The 16,203-nt window shown below is 28.4% G+C and overlaps 2 protein-coding genes across 4 annotated transcripts in view; one reads left to right on the top strand and one right to left on the bottom strand.

Moving 5' to 3' along the window:
* LOC122633224 (phosrestin-2-like) overlaps positions 1-14,707 on the bottom strand; it is a 44,010-nt gene extending 29,303 nt beyond the window's left edge. For 2 of the 3 annotated variants that reach the window (XM_043820879.1, XM_043820877.1), the window contains exon 1: positions 7,127-7,485. The gene's annotated coding sequence lies outside the window, so the exon portion shown is untranslated. Of the gene's footprint in view, positions 1-7,126; positions 7,486-14,139; positions 14,239-14,315; positions 14,427-14,491 lie in introns of those variants that run through there. The other variant, XM_043820878.1, reaches the window with a different exon arrangement.
* The window catches only part of LOC122633228 (14 kDa phosphohistidine phosphatase-like), a 46,870-nt gene extending 30,744 nt beyond the window's left edge, over positions 1-16,126 (top strand). The window contains exons 3-4 of the mRNA XM_043820882.1: positions 15,566-15,693; positions 15,915-16,126. Coding sequence (XP_043676817.1) covers positions 15,566-15,693; positions 15,915-16,007 — 221 coding nt within the window. The 3' untranslated portion in view covers positions 16,008-16,126. The remainder of the gene's footprint in view (positions 1-15,565; positions 15,694-15,914) is intronic.
* The last annotated feature ends 77 nt before the right edge of the window (positions 16,127-16,203 follow it).

The following is a 16,203-nucleotide window of genomic DNA, read 5'->3' on the forward strand; positions in this document are numbered from 1 at the left end:
GAGAGAGAGAGAGAGAGAGAGATAACGCTTAACTTTTCTGCTCTCCTTCGTGATTTCTCTTTAGCAGACAAAAAGTAAAAAAAGAAAAAGAAAAAGAAAAAAGAAAAGTAAGGACTTTCCAACTCCTTACTTTTTCTTTGTACTTTTTTTTTTGGTTCCTCAACTTTGATCACTACCGAGAGATTTTTATGAGTCACTAAAATCTGTAACGATCGTATCTCTAATTCTTTACTTGCATTATCTTGTCCGATCAACGCTTTTATTATACCACTTATTCTTTTCTACTACTACTACTATTTCTGGTACACTTTCAAAGATGTCCATAGGCCGTTCAAAGATAATTTTGTAAAACGACGTAGAGATTCATACGAAATATAACACGAGATAAGAACTTTCAAGAATTCCGATTGGCCGTTTATGTAGTTTCTTGATTCTTCAATGAAGTTCTCCGGAGAACTTTTAGTTATCCTCTACTTGAAAACATTATTGCAATACTTGACCAAAAGTATCTTTTCAATTTTAACATCCCTCGAATTTATCTCCATGCGACGATCTTTTTATTTATATATTTACAACGTTATTAAATGATAAGAAATGAGAAATATGGATGACAAAATTTATCGATCGTAAAATTATCATATAAAGGGATAAAGAGTAGATAGATAGATAAAGATAAATATTTGCGGTGTCTCTAATTTCTTTGTTCTTTACTGAGAGATTTTGTTTTTAGATTAACGATTATCTGTTTTCTTCTCATTAAAATTCTTTCTTCAATTTTCTATCGATATTAAATTTTTTTTAAAGACAATTGGATAAGCCTCGAAATAATTCTTTTTATGTATGAATTTCAAATGTTTATGAAACAATTGAAATTGATCCTATAAAACTATATCTTTATAATTAATAATTAACAAAGAAAAAGATATAATTAATACAGACTGGACGTGGCTGATCCTCCAACTAATCCTTTCATTAATAAATTTCAAATATGTATAAAGAAGTAAAAATCCAACGTGAAATATTATCTTATTGATATTTAATGATTAACAAAAATTATAAATAACATATAATGCAATTGATTCGGATTCTAATAATAAGCTGTAAATACTCGAAATGATCGTTTCATGAATGAATTTATGTTTATAAAAAAATTGTGTGTATGTATATTTCAATCAAACTCTGAGCTAATCCTAGAAATGATCTTTTTATAAATAAATTTCAAATGTTATCTCGATATTTAATAATTGAATTAAAAAGAAAGAAGAAGAAAAAAAGTCCGTTTGAAATTTCTAATAACTTTTACTTTCGATAAATCGATATGTGCAAGCTGTAGTCTGGAATTAACTTCTTTTTAACAACGATAAAAAGAGAAAGAAAAAACGGAAGACAGAAAGGGAGAACTTTTCTCTTTGTTAAAGTATTTCTTCTTTTTATTCTCTCTCTCTCTCTCTCTCTCTCTCTCTCTCTCTCTCTCTCTCTCTCTCTCTGTCTTTTCTTTTTTCTCTTTCTACTACTTCCCACCACATTAAATTCTTTCTTGTGGAATATTGATTTTTAATCCTTTTACACTGGACGTATACCTTTTGAAAAGTATAGTATAGCAAAAGAACTTGGAAACTCGAAACAATATGGACTTGTTGGTCTGGTGACGCACGAAAAAAGGAAGAAAAAAGTTATGCGTGTCTGGAGACATATATACTTTGCTTTTTCCAACTTTATCCTTCTTTCATCTTTCTTCTTATTACAACATCAACATTTTCCAAACTTTCAGTTGAAATCTATTAACTAAACTTTTAAAAAAGTTCAAACACGCGAATGTTCTATTAAAAAGTAGCACGAGATACGATTGCAGAACAAAAATCAATAAAAAAAAATAAAATAAATAAATAAGTATATATATATATATATATGTATAAATTTACATATAAAGATGAAAAGAAAAAAAGTTTTACTCCCTTCTACTTCTTTTTTTTTTTTTTTGTTTTAATTTAAAAAAGAGAAAGTAGAGTTAAAAATTTCCAACTGCAGTATCGTAATATTTTTCTATCTTTTTTTCCATCGTTAAAACTATAATTATATTTATCTCGCGAGAGAAAAAGAACGAGAGAAAGAAAGAGAGAGAGAGAAAAAAGAGGGAGACAGAGACAGAGAGAGAGAGAGAGAGAGAGAGAGAGAGAGAGAGAGAGAGAGAGAGAAAGTTGTTAAAAGGACTCGTTTACGATAGGGAGTCATTAGATGTTTTGAAAAACGTTGCTGAGCGAATAGGTAATTCGATTTCCGGAGGATATAAGAGTCCTTTGAGCGAGAGAAAGAGAGTAAGTAGTACGAGTCAGTTAAAGTCAGACTTAAGGTACAGCCAAGAGACTATCTGACCTGTTCGATTATTATCTTCTTTCTCTCTTTCTCTTTTTTTCTCTCTCTCTCTCTCTCTCTTTCTTTCCTTCCTTCCTTTCTTTTTCTTTCTATTTCTCTCTTTCATCTTTAACAAGACAAATTCAAATTGTTCAATCGATTGATCATTGTCTTCTATTAAATTTTCTTTTAATGAAGCCACTGATAGAAATTGTCAATGGATAAGTAAATTACAGAAAATACCATAAAGAAAATACCTTTCAAAAGATTTTCTTCGCTTGTTATAGAAACTCTATTAATTCATTTTCAGTGAAATTAGTTACAAAGCGTAATGTTCTATCTAAGTAAGTGTACAGTGCGTGCACGTTAATCGTCTTTCTCTTTTTCTTTTTGTTCTTTCACGACTACTACTATACTATTTCGACGTTGAACGTATCTATTTTCGTTCACTCAACGAGATAAAATAGAACGACGAGCTCTTATTATTCCAAACTTTCGAAGATAAATGCGTAACAAATACTCACTCATATGTTTGTATATACATTGATTGTTTACTTTCGTTTAGAACGTCATTTTGTGGTGGTTGGTAATCTTGCCAAGAGATATAGCTTTTTTGGCTTTTTGCTTACTTTGAATAATTTCGACGGATTTAATGGTCGATTTATTTATTTCTTTTTTTTTTTTTTTTTTTTTTTTTTTTTTTTTTTTTTTTATTGTACTATGTTAGTAAAATAAAGAGAAGAAGGAATAAAAAGAAATAAAAAAGAAATATTCGTTTAGAAGATAATTTAAATGGTAATTTAGCGAAGGGACGTCGTTCTATTTCTCTTTTCCTTTTTTTTTCCTTACTGTTTTTCTTTTATTACTTTAAATAATACGAGAGATTAATTTTTCTTCAATTGCTCATTAAGAAATAAAAGAAATCAAGTTTAAACAGAATTATTTAAGGATGGGAGTTCCTTTTTTCTTTTTCTTTTTTTTCTCTCTAATGAGTAGACACATAGTTCGAACAATTTGACAGATTTAATCATCGATTTATTTTATTATATTAATAAAAAAAGAAATAAAATCTAATTAAAAATTTAAAAATCTAATAACGATAATAATGTTCTAATATAAAGATCTAATAAAAAATATTTTTTTATTCTAAGTACATCCAATGGTTTAATTTTTTTCAATTAAATCGATTTCTTTTATTATATTCATAAAAAAAATGTGTGTGTATGTGTGTATATATATAAAAATTATCAAATTTTCTTTTTCTTTTTTTCTTTCTTCTTTCAAATACTTTAACATGAATTAAAGATTTAAAGATCGGTATTATTCGTTTTATAAAAAAAGAGAAGAAAAAGAAAAATTAAAAAAAAAAACAAAAAACAAAAAGGAAAAGAATATTAATATTAAATATAAAATTATCGAACGATCGTACCTTTATCTAAAACTTCGCATTATACCATGATTTAGATGCAAGTAACTATCGATCTATTCTCTCGCTTGTGGTTTATACCGCAATGTAATGAAAACTAATCGATCGATACTCAAGGACGACGACGATGACGACGTTTTGATAATGATGCTGGTTTACGGCATGCACATTCCGATAATTACATTTAATGGTAATGACCGTCGTCATGTAAAGGTGATGATCTCATTTAAATTAAATTGCTCTGAACCTTTTTCAAATTGTTCGAATAGTATCCATTTAATTACATCTAACTTTTACTCCACCCTACACCCACACTAAATCCTTCAAAAAAATAAAAGAAAAGAAAAAAGAAATCACAAAAAATACATTATTAAACATCATTTACATTAATTAGAATAATTAAAGCAAGTATATTTCTTTATCTATCTATCCATCCATCCATCCATCCATCCATCTATCTATCTATCTATCTATCTATCTATTTATCTATTTATCTACCTATCTAATTTAAAATCGTGTGAAATCGTTGCAGTTCAAAGGAATTATAAATCAGTCGAGAAGATTAGACCAGGTAGATAAGATAAGCCTGAGTTAACGTTGACTCGTATTCCTTGTAATCGAGAATATCTCGTCACTAACTTTCCACGAGAGAGAGAGAGAGAGAGAGAGAGAGAGAGAGAGAGAGAGAGAGAGAGAGAGAGAGAGATACGATCAAAGAAAAAGAATAAAATGTTTCTTTTTCACTTTCGTAGAACAACATGATAAAATGTATTATTATACTACCCAAAAGAATAATATAAAACGTTACATTATTTCGATCGTATTAACGAATGAATACGATTATTGCAAAAGATTTGAAAGTTTTGTATTTTTGCCAATTTTCCGACACACTTTGCTTTTCTTCTTTCGATGCGTGATAAGCATTAGTTTGTTTCTGTTCTCTCTCTCTCTCTCTCTCTCTCTTTCTCTCTGTCTTGAAATTCGAAAAATTTTCGACGATAGCTTTAAAAGTTTATTTATTCTTAACTAGGAAGTATTACGGGAAAGATGTAAAATCGGAAAAGCTATTGAGATAATCATATAATCTAACGTGTATATTAAGAATTCTTTTGCAGATTGAAAGTTGAATTGTAGTAATTTGCTCGATTTGTATTTAAATTCATTTAATTCTACTGATATCGTTCAATTTTAATGTATACGTAGAAGAGAAAAGAAACGGACAGATGTACGGAGAAAAAGAAAAAGAGAGAAGGAGAGAAAGGGAAAGAGACAAGCAAACAGATAGACACAGACAAAAAAAAATGGAATAAAAAGAGAGAGAAAGAAAGAGAAAGAGAAAGATAGAGATAGAGAGAACAGAGTATTATATCTTATCGTAGCTCGTATTTGATTTTCTTTTTTTATTTTTTATATCTTCAAAAAGGATTCACATCTCGTGAAAAGTGTTTCCATTATGGAGATGTCGTTTGTCCGACAACCTCATTCTTTATTTTTCTTTTTCTTTCTTTCATTCTTTTTTCCTTTCTTTTTTTTTATGACTGTTACTCTATTGAGAGAAATCTTCCTTTTCTTCGGGATATTTCAAGATATAAAAAACACAAAAAAAAAGGTTAACGATCTATCTTGTCGTAATGGATTCTTTCCTTTTTTTTTTTCTTTTTATATCTCTTTTCTTTTGTTTTTTTTTTTTTGCGAAAAAAAAATTTGGATTAGAATTAAAAGGGTGGGAAAAAATAAGGGGATTACGTGTTTATCGTTTCGAGGTAATTGTAAGCTAAAACAATAGCGTTTGAAATTGTTCATTCATTTCGAATAAAATGGCATTTAACGTGCATGCAATGTAAACATAACGTCCATCTACGTACGTATGCGTGTATAAAAATGAACAATATAAACGTATAAAAAATTTAACGAACGACAAATGTTGAATGAAAAAATTCTTTTTTTTTTTGTTTTCTTCCTTCCTTTCATTTCTTTCATTTTTTTTTCTTTTTTTTTTCTCTTTTTTTTTTCTCCAAAAGTTATTGGCGATTTGTTCTCGCGTACAATATTCTATCGTTGATTGTTCGGGAACACTTGTTGAAGCTGCAACCCTTTCCATTTCGATTTTTATTTCACGGTAACACACACTCCAAAATATACGCATATCTGCATCGTACAAATTATTTTCAAATCCAAAAATCCATCCAGCCAGAAAAAAACTTTAATTAAAACACAGAACGAATTATTTCATAGACACGCGCCCATACTCTTATATATCTAATATTTGTTTTTCTTTTCCTCCTGTTTTCTTCTCTTTTGATAAAAGAAATTTTACACTTTGCCATTTGAATCGTTATACATAAATTATTCCAAGAAGATAATAACGCACGTAGAAATTCGCGAGAAAATATAAGCTGGAAATAAGAACGAAGAACTTTTGATTTGATCTCCTCAATCTCTATCTCTCTTTCTCTTTCTCTTTCTCTTTTAAAAGATAAAAAGAACAAACAGATACATTCATTTTTATTCATCGAGATCAAGGACAAAAGAGAGCGTGCTGTAATACAAAAAATTTTTTCCGAATAATTTCCTTTTCCTATCTCCGTAATATAATAACCAATAACAATGATAATAAAATATGTTCGTTTAAAGAAAAAGAACAAATAAAAGAATATTAATTAAATTTCGACGTTTTTTTTTTTTTCTTTTCTTTTCTTTCTTTTTTTTTTCTTTCTTTTCATTGCTATGTTTTATAGCGAAATAATCGCAAACATTTACGTTAAAGTACTTTTTATTGCATTAGTATTACTATTACTATTATTATTATTATTATTATTATTATTATTATTATTATTATTATTATTATTATTATTATTATTTTGTCGGCGAGAAAGACGAGGATAATTCTTGCGTTATCGTTATTATCGTTGTTATTACAACGTATACTAATTTAAATCGATATAGGCCATCGTTTAATTACAAATGAATCGGAACCTCGCAAGCCGCTCCTCGATTTGTCTTGCATTTCGACCTACACACTGTTTGCCTGGGCATCGCGTTTTAACGCTGCCAGATCACTGACTCCAAAATACCATGTGTAAACAATTCAAAGGAACGTTAGATCGTAAAATGAGGCAAATCATTGAGTTAAGATTAGAGTTAATTGACGAAATGAGTTGAGGGTAGACGTGAGAGAAGGGAGAGAAACATTCATCTCTGGTGAGAATCGAAATGATCAAAAAAAAGAAAGCAAAAGAAAAAAGACTTAAGTAAATAAATATATTCAATTTATACGCACACATACACGCATATACATATATGCATGTGTGTGTATGTGTATATATATATATATATACGTATGTATACCTTGAAGAAAAATTCACAAGATCAACGAAGATAAACGAATTTCACTCAGACTATTCTCGTGCTTACTACACATATTTTTGTTTCTTTTTTCTTTTTTATTATAATAGTTTTTATTCGAACATTATCGTTTTTATTCGTTTAATTTCACCGAAATGTTTCTATGATAATTTGTCGTTCTTTTATTTTATTTTATTTTATTTCATTCGATTATTTATTTATTTATTTATTTATTTATTTATTTATTTATTTATTTATTTATTACGTATCTTTTTATAAGACTCACACACGCGTATAATAATCGCGATTTAACGAAGTAGTTAGGGTCAACGTCGAGTCCGGCCAGTACCGTTCCCTAACACGGCTCACCGTCTACTGAACACTCCGACGTCAGGCGTCGCGACGCCTATATCCTATCCCTTTCGCGCGTTTCTCCTTCTACCTCATCGGTATAAACATACAACTGTTTGTCTAACTTACGTATACTGATACTATCTTTCTATTACTATAGCTGTCCAAAAAAAATAGACAGTAGACGTACATACACGTATCTCTATATATGTAAATATTATTGAAACTGAAAATTTGTAACAATACATTTTTCCTCCAATTTTCTTTTTTCTTTTGCTTTAAATAAAAAAGATAATTTAGAATTATGATAACATAATAATCCTTTGAAAAATTCAATTATGCGAATAGAATGCGCGATAAATGATTTATGGATTTAACATCATTGATCTGATTAACGATAGATTAATTGTAATGAATGAAATTATCGTACGATATGTAAAAGAAATTTGTCCAAGTTTTTTGAACGAATATAATTTTCTTATTAATTGCTTTCTGTGTAATTAAAAAAAATTGAATAAGGTCGAATATCGATCATTTGTTCGTTAACAAAAAAAGCGAAGAGAGAATTCCTATAGTAATCTCACTCGTTGTTATTAAGTTTTGCTTTTTTAATCTTTCGAATTACTTGCCAATGAAATTTGTCGATAGAACGGAGTTAATATCAAAGCATTTACGAAATATTCTCAGGATCCTTTTCGTTTACAATTTCGAAATTTAATCAGTACAAACTCTTGATAGGAGCTCGAAGGTAAAATCCTTTAGAGAGCTTACAAAGGAGACAAGGAACAAGTCTAAAGGGTCAAATTAACATCGGATTTAACCGAAGGGTTAAAGGAATTAATATTTACTCTAAATTTGTATAATAACGTGACCGACAAATGGAGAAACTTGTTCGAATTTATTTCATTTATTTTGTTCCCTACTTTCTTTTTTCTTTTCTTTCTTTTTTCTTTTTTTGTTTTATTGTTTCTTTTTTTTTTTTTTTTGTTTGTTTGTTTTTCTTTTCTCTCTCTTACGATTTCACGATATCGATTTCGATAAGTTTTCTAATCCGTGGAAAACTATGGAAAGTATTTTCGATGAAATTTCAAAGAATACGAAATTCTATAGTTATTGTTTTTGTTATTCTCTAGGAAGGCTACAAGACAAGTTCGTTAAGCTTTCTTTGTTTTTCTTTACTTTTTTTTTTTCGTTCTTTTCTTTTTTTCTTTCTATTCACACCCCTTGAGCGAGCTTTCTTCGTCTGATCCCAAAATAAAACGATGAGTAAAAGAAATTTCTCTTATTCTTTCCTTGACTACGTGAATTTCCAAGTTTTATGGAATGGTCCGGGTAAAACCCCGAAGCATCGTCGGCTTCTAATTTCTCGAGTATTATCAAAATACGACCCTTTTACCTACCCAGAGAATAAAAAAACTTCTTTAGTGATATGAATTCTCTTTCGAAATTGTGAATTACGATAAAAGTAAAAGTATAAGAAACATGGTTAAAGTATAACTCAAATGAAAAACTTGAATATATCATTAATTCGCTTGATATCGCAATTCGTTAAAGGAATTCTGCATTTTTAAAATAATATTAATATAAATGAATTATTTTATTCTATGAATTATAGTTATATTTCAATAATTATATGATTATTATCTATGTTTTTATAATGATATTAATATAAACGAATTACTGTATTCTATGAATTATAACTTATTTCAATAATTATAATTTATATATATATATATATATACACACATACATACATATCTATATTTATATATCTTGTATATTACTATATTTTGAAACATTTATACAAAAGAATAGAGAGAAAGGAAGAAAAAAAAGAGAAAGAGAGTTGGAAAAGTACTAAGAAAAAATATATCAAAGAAAAGGATGAAATAAAGATTGCATTTGTGTAATATCTAAATAAAAGAGAGAAATGCAAGATAAAAGCAGAATCGCATTTATACTTTTGGGAAGCCTTAGGCAACACATCATTATGATGCCTCAAAAGAACAAGTCTATTTCGGTTAATCAAATTCATACACATTTCTTTTTCCTTCTTTCTCTTTCAGTTTATCAAAGATAAAACATCGACATTTTCTCGATAACTCATTTTGATAAAACAAAAAAAAAAAGAAAGAGAAATACAACACAACATACTGTGTAGGATACATATATTTGCATTAAAGAAAAAAAAAAAAAAAGAAAAAAAAAGAAGTCTAAAAATAAATCAGTTTCAATATAAATTAAAAACAAACAATAATAATGGAAATAATAATAAAAATAAATAAATAAATGGAAGTTCTTTTTCTCTGGCTTTGAACTTTAACAAATATACTCAGCTGTTTTTTTTGCATCATTTTTTCTGAAGAAACTGCCAAACATAAAGCTTCATGGTCATATGTGAAACTAAAACGGGGAATTACGATCTCTATAAACATGTAGCAACAACGAAAAAAAAAAAAGAAGTCAATGAAAGAACGAAATAAGAAGAAGGATAACGAAAAGAAAAAAAGAGAAAGAATGGAGAAAAAGGATGGAAGGAGGAGAAGAAAAAAAAATAAATGATTAGGAGACGACCTTGAAAAATGTTTGAGAGACCTTGAACGATACCCCATGTTAATAATAGAGTTCTACGAGAAATGTATTGGTTTTGAACAGAAATTGCGAGTGAACGATGATGACGATGGTGAACGATCGATAACCACTCGTACACACGATTATGTATATATGCGTATGCTGTATATATACATATGTACATATTCTATACATATGTGTGTGTTTGATACTGATATCGAAATGAAAGTGGTTGCATTATATTACTCGTAAAGTGTAAACGTTCAGATGACATATTAAAAACTAAATCTAAAAGATTCATTGTAAACTTGTTGTAAACTCGTCGTAAAAAAGAAAATTATTTATTATTTTGAATGATCATTCGATAAGCCGCTTAATTTTTTTCTTTTTTTTTTTTTTTTTTCTTTTTTTGTTAGATCTTCGTCTATATCGATTGGTATATGCGTATGTACTTTTGAAATGGATTAAATTGATTAGATAAAATTGGAGAGTTCCCTTACAAACTTTTATCATTTTTTATTCCATTTCTTTTTCGATTTTTTATTCAAATAAAGACAGAATGAAAATGAATATATGTTATTTATCGCAATGCAATGTATCTATATGTATAAATTAGATCAATTTTGAATTCTCCCTGTGAATATCTTGTTTTTATTCCATCTTTTTTTCGATTTAAATAAAGAGAAATGGACGGGTGTGTACGTGTGTGCGTGTGTCTACACATGCATATATATGTAATGTATGCTCGTGTATACGTAAAAGAAAAATATGACACCATTTTTCTCTGGTATTTTAGTAAAGCCGACATACGAATTTGAACCAATGCGATATCTCTTCACGTTGAATTTTTCGCGAAATTTTATTTTCTTAAAAACTTCAACATCTATCTTCGTTCTATCTTTCTTTCTTTCTTACTTTCTTCTCTCTCTCTCTCTTTTTGTCTCCCACACATACTCATTCTATCTAACTTTTCTCTCTTTCTCTATCTGTTTCACTCATTATGTCTAACTTTCTTCTCTCTCTCTCTCTCTCTCTCTCTCTCTCTCTCTCTCTCTCTCTCTCTCTCTCTCTCTCTCTCTCTCTCTCTCTCTCTCTCTCTCTCTCTCTCTCTCTCTCTTTCTCTCTTTCTCTTTCAAATATTTCCAATGTTTTAATGAGAAATAAATGAAATATATGAATGGCAAATTTATTTTTCTATTCTTTTATATGGGAATATCTCAAAGCTTGTTAACGAAAATCTAGATAATATGTTTATTTGTATATAATATTGTAAGATTACTAATGTATAGAATGTGTGTATGACACGTGTATATGTATATGTATATATGTATACATGTAGCTTTGTCGACTTTCCTATAATTAATTGTTATTAAAAATGTTGTTGAAGAATAATGTAAGCACGATATTTTCTGACACCCATCTTCATTTTTATATATATTTCATTTAACCCTATAATATCGAAGGAGAGGGAAAACGAGAGAGAGAGAAAAAAAAAGTAATTAAATCGAAAGGAATCATCGTAATATTACGTTGCTCTAGAAAAAAAAAATAGATATAGAGATAGACATAGGGATAGAATTTTGCTCGTTTATTCCACGAAATGATTCAACGATGTGACCTAACCTTGACCATCCATATCCATTTACATACGCAAAATCAGTCACGCGTAAAAGAACACCAATGAACGAATTTTTCAAAAACTAGTTTTTTTTTTAGAGTCAAAAATATTTCTTCTTTTCGTATCTAAATCTACTATCAAAACTTTTTTACATTTACTTTTCTAAACTAAAAAATAATCGTTTCGCTATAGAATTTTAATATATTATCATATTAAGATTGACTTAGTTTTCATTTTTTTAATAATCATCAAGAAAATATATATTGGTTGATATTTCGATTATAATTAACAAAAAATTTTATATATATTAATTAATTTTTTTAATTCTATCTACTTTGTTCTTTTTCTTCTTTAACGAGGGAACGAAGTTTTGTCGTATTACGAAAAAGATGTAAATTTTCCTGTATAAAAAAAAAAAAAAAAAACAAAAATAAGGAAGATTAAGATTCCTTAATAGTTTGTGAAGATTGTTTAATGAGTTATATTCATGAAAACCAGATATGTCACTCGATCGATCGATCAAGAATAAATAATGGTAATCGATGAAACAGCAATTAATGTAATAGAGTTCGCTTCGTTTCTACTCAATGAGATAAGCTCTATAAACAATTATTACGATTTCCAATCTGATACTGTCATCGTCGATTTGTCGAACGTGACCGTTTATACGTACTACATGAATACATAGATATATATATATATATATATATGCATACATACATATTTACATACATACATACACACATATATACATACACGGTTAGTCTACCTAATTTAGATATCTCTGGAAACTCTTAATAAATAATATAGAGAACGTATATTATGTTATCTGAATAAGATAATATTAATTATTATTTTTAATTTTTTTTTTATTGTTCATAATTCATAAGATTTTTATAAGATCAATAAGTATTTTCTTTTCATCTTTTTTTTCCTCTATAGGAATTCAATTTTTTGTTTTTACAGATAAGTAATAAAGAAATAAAAAATCTGAAGAAATTCCCTATAAAAAAAAAAAAAAAAAAAAAAAATAAGTAATTTGTATTATTTGAAGGAGATTGTGTGACGTAGCATCGAATTTTTATTACGGTTTTTATAATTTTTAAGACCCTAAAATGACTATCGAATTTTTTTAATGTAACTCGATGTTTTTTTTCCCCTTTTTTTTCCTATAACAAGAGATGTAAATAATATTTTCCTCTTTTTTGCCAATTCAAGCATATTAAATATTACTATAACTTTGAGATTATTTTTATTCGAGATAACGTGCGTAGAATCGTAAACCACACATCGTGTATATCCGAATATCAACGCAATATTCTGCGTATTTTAATTTCCACGTTTTTTCAGTTTCCGTCTCGTTTAAACTGAAAGATCGACCGATCGAATGATCGATCACGAATTTCATGGGAAAAAAAAAAAAGAAAAAAATAGAAGGAAAACCAATTCAACCGAGGTATTTCAGAAGATATAACTATTAAAAAAATCATACGATCTAACGATTCGAGAGAAAGAAAGAGAACAAAGGAAAAAAAAAAACAATTTTAAAATACAATTTTTTCCCTTAACGAGATCAAGATATCGTATTGTATATCTCAAATATCCTCTTCTTGTATTATCTCACGCTTTATCGTCTAGGAAGTAACAAGCACAAATCATCACTCGTAAATCGCAAAATGCTAGCCGTTAAAATCGTAATAATAAAACTATATCCTTTCGTTATCGCACCTACGTATCGAATGCCATTGTTGACCTGCATTTTCTCTCTTCGATAAAACTTCGACATATTCCAAAGACGATCATCGATTTAGAAATCCTTCGAGTTACATACACGTCGGATCTGTTATTTTTACGTGGAAAAAGGACAAATAAAAAAGATACAGAAAAAGAAAGAAAAGCGAGGAGGAAAAAATAAAAGAAAGAAAGAAAAAGAGAGAGAGAGAGAGAGAGGGAGAGAAAAATTAATAATTAGAAAGAAAAAGATAATTAAAGAGAAAAATAATAGTTGGAGAGAAAAAGAAATAATTAGAGAAACTAAATAATAAAAATGAGTGAGAGAAAAGGGAGAAGAAAGAAACAGAGAGAGAGAGAGAGAAAGAGAAATAGTACTTTTGCGCGAAAAAAAAATAATCAAATTTTCTAAATTGTTCGATAATCAACCTCGTTATTAATGAAACAATTAATAAACGAGAGGCAAAGATTTTAATTCTTTTTCTTTTTTTTTTTTCGTTTTTTTTTTTTTTTTATTTTTTTTAAGCACATACCGGAAATCGATTTACGCGTCACTCAAACAAAGTACCATATGGTTTTACTTGCTAGAGCTACTCGGTACTATACTATTACCATGTTTTGCACTTAGTGTTTTACCTGTTCGTGCTTTTAATACCCACTGAGAGAAATGACTGATTATGAGAACTCGGCGAGATAGTAAATTAAAGAAAGAGATATAGAAAGATAAATAGTTGAATAAACTTACTCTTATAATCGATTTCTTGTCGTTTCCAATACGTTTTTGAATTCGTCAATGATCGCCAATGAATTTCCATTTGTGATATCTAAGACTATTCGTTGTTTTCTATGAATAAGAAACAAAATAAATCGTCAATTTGTTTTTTCCTTAACGATAATAAATTTTAATAAGTACGTATTTACCTTTAACGTTAAATGTTCTACGTAATAGATAATAATTTCAATATTCTTTAAGACCGCTCACAGAGTTTCGCTCGAAGGATGTGTAATTTCTGCTCGAAGCACGTGTAATTCCTGCAACAGTTATTGACAAAATATGAACCACAAGCATAATAGGGTTGTCAAAACAGTGTCCTTACCATGCGCCTATCGTATCGGTGTATAAACTTGTATAGGTTATGGCCCTCTCACGCATAACCTAACAATCGGGTTAATGTGCGACAGAAATTTGTAAATATAGTATATAGTAAAATATAATAAAAAATAATATATAGTAAGAAATATTAGTACGTCTAATGTAACAAAAGCAAGTATCAACGAAACAAGTTATCAAGTCAAATATAAAGAAACTTTCTGTAATAAATAATAGCAACGTCGATAAATTGAAAGATATAAAAGATCGTATATATTATTGTTTAAATATTAACTGATTATACTATGTATCGTACACTAAATTATTAATGAACGTCTATAATAATTGGAAGTATAAATTATTTAAATTAAAATCATCGTACGAAAGAAGACACAATTTCTATGTTTACTCGTCGGAATGTAAAAGAAAACTGACTCAATAACTAACAAGATCGGTCGAGCGTTCGTTTTTGTTGACATTATAATATAAACAACGATACCGAGTACGAGGATTACGTATACCGAAATTATTTATTCTCAATGAAAACAAAGCTTTTTCAAGAATTTGAGAACAAATAACCATCTATCCTCGTTTAAATCTTCATCTTTGAAACGAAATAATGTTCATAGAAATCGAATAAGAATTAATAATTGAATTCCTTTCGTCTTATAATTTATCTTCAAATTTTCTCATACCTATAGTTCCCGCCGATATCATCGATTTTAAAATGCCCGCCGTTTTTCTTCTTACAAGCAGCATCGCAGATCAAAATAACAAGATTTTTTAATCTTCGTCTATTCTTTTGTCACAAAAATGATCCTTTTCGTATAAAACGAATGTTTCGCGTTTTTCGATTTCTTTTTTCTTGAAATTCTATTGAAAGCTTATGTTGCAAAACTGAATAGTCACTTTTCCTTCCACTTTTTCACTTATTTATTCTTCTCGTTCTCATATTTTTTTCTGTTTCTCGTTTTTTCTACGACAAGAGTTATCAATTCTTCTTCGTTTTATTTAGAAGTAAGTCGAGAGACGTATCGATTCGATGAGATATTTGATCCCTTTTCGATTTTTTACATTATAGACAATGTTTACGAAGAGACTACAAAACAATTGAAGCAGTATCCTGATCTTGAAGTGGAAAGCTTGGGTGGTGGAAGAATACTACATGATCCAGAAAAAAAATCTATCAAGGTTTATGGTTATTCGCAAGTAAGTTAACAAATACTATACATAACCATAAACACGATTCGATATTTATATCGATACAGTATACAAAGCAATCAAATTGATAATAATAGATTCCTATTTTACCTACCTATAGTCGGTAATAGTAGATTAAATATTACAGATAATATAAATCGAAAGTTCTTAACATTTAAATGAATTTCGTGAATTAGAAGATTATTTTATGGATTTACTTGATTTTACAGGGATATGGAAAAGCCGATCATCAGGTATCAGTCGAATTGTTGAAGAAAAAATATACCGATTACGATATTACATATTCGGATGATGGTTATTAAAAGTAAGGCGGGAAAAAGGAAACAAAAGAAGTGTCTCTATTCGATATTAAAATTCAGTTGAATCTTTTCATTTCTACATGATTTGTTAAATATTTCAATAAACGGATTGATAAAAAATATATCTTTTTGTACTTACTGTTATCTAATAAGAAATTCGTCAATGAAAATTTTGTGAACTGCTGCAGGTTAATTTACG

The sequence above is a fragment of the Vespula pensylvanica genome, chromosome 12, assembly GCF_014466175.1.
Source record: "Vespula pensylvanica isolate Volc-1 chromosome 12, ASM1446617v1, whole genome shotgun sequence".
Lineage (NCBI taxonomy): Eukaryota > Metazoa > Arthropoda > Insecta > Hymenoptera > Vespidae > Vespula > Vespula pensylvanica.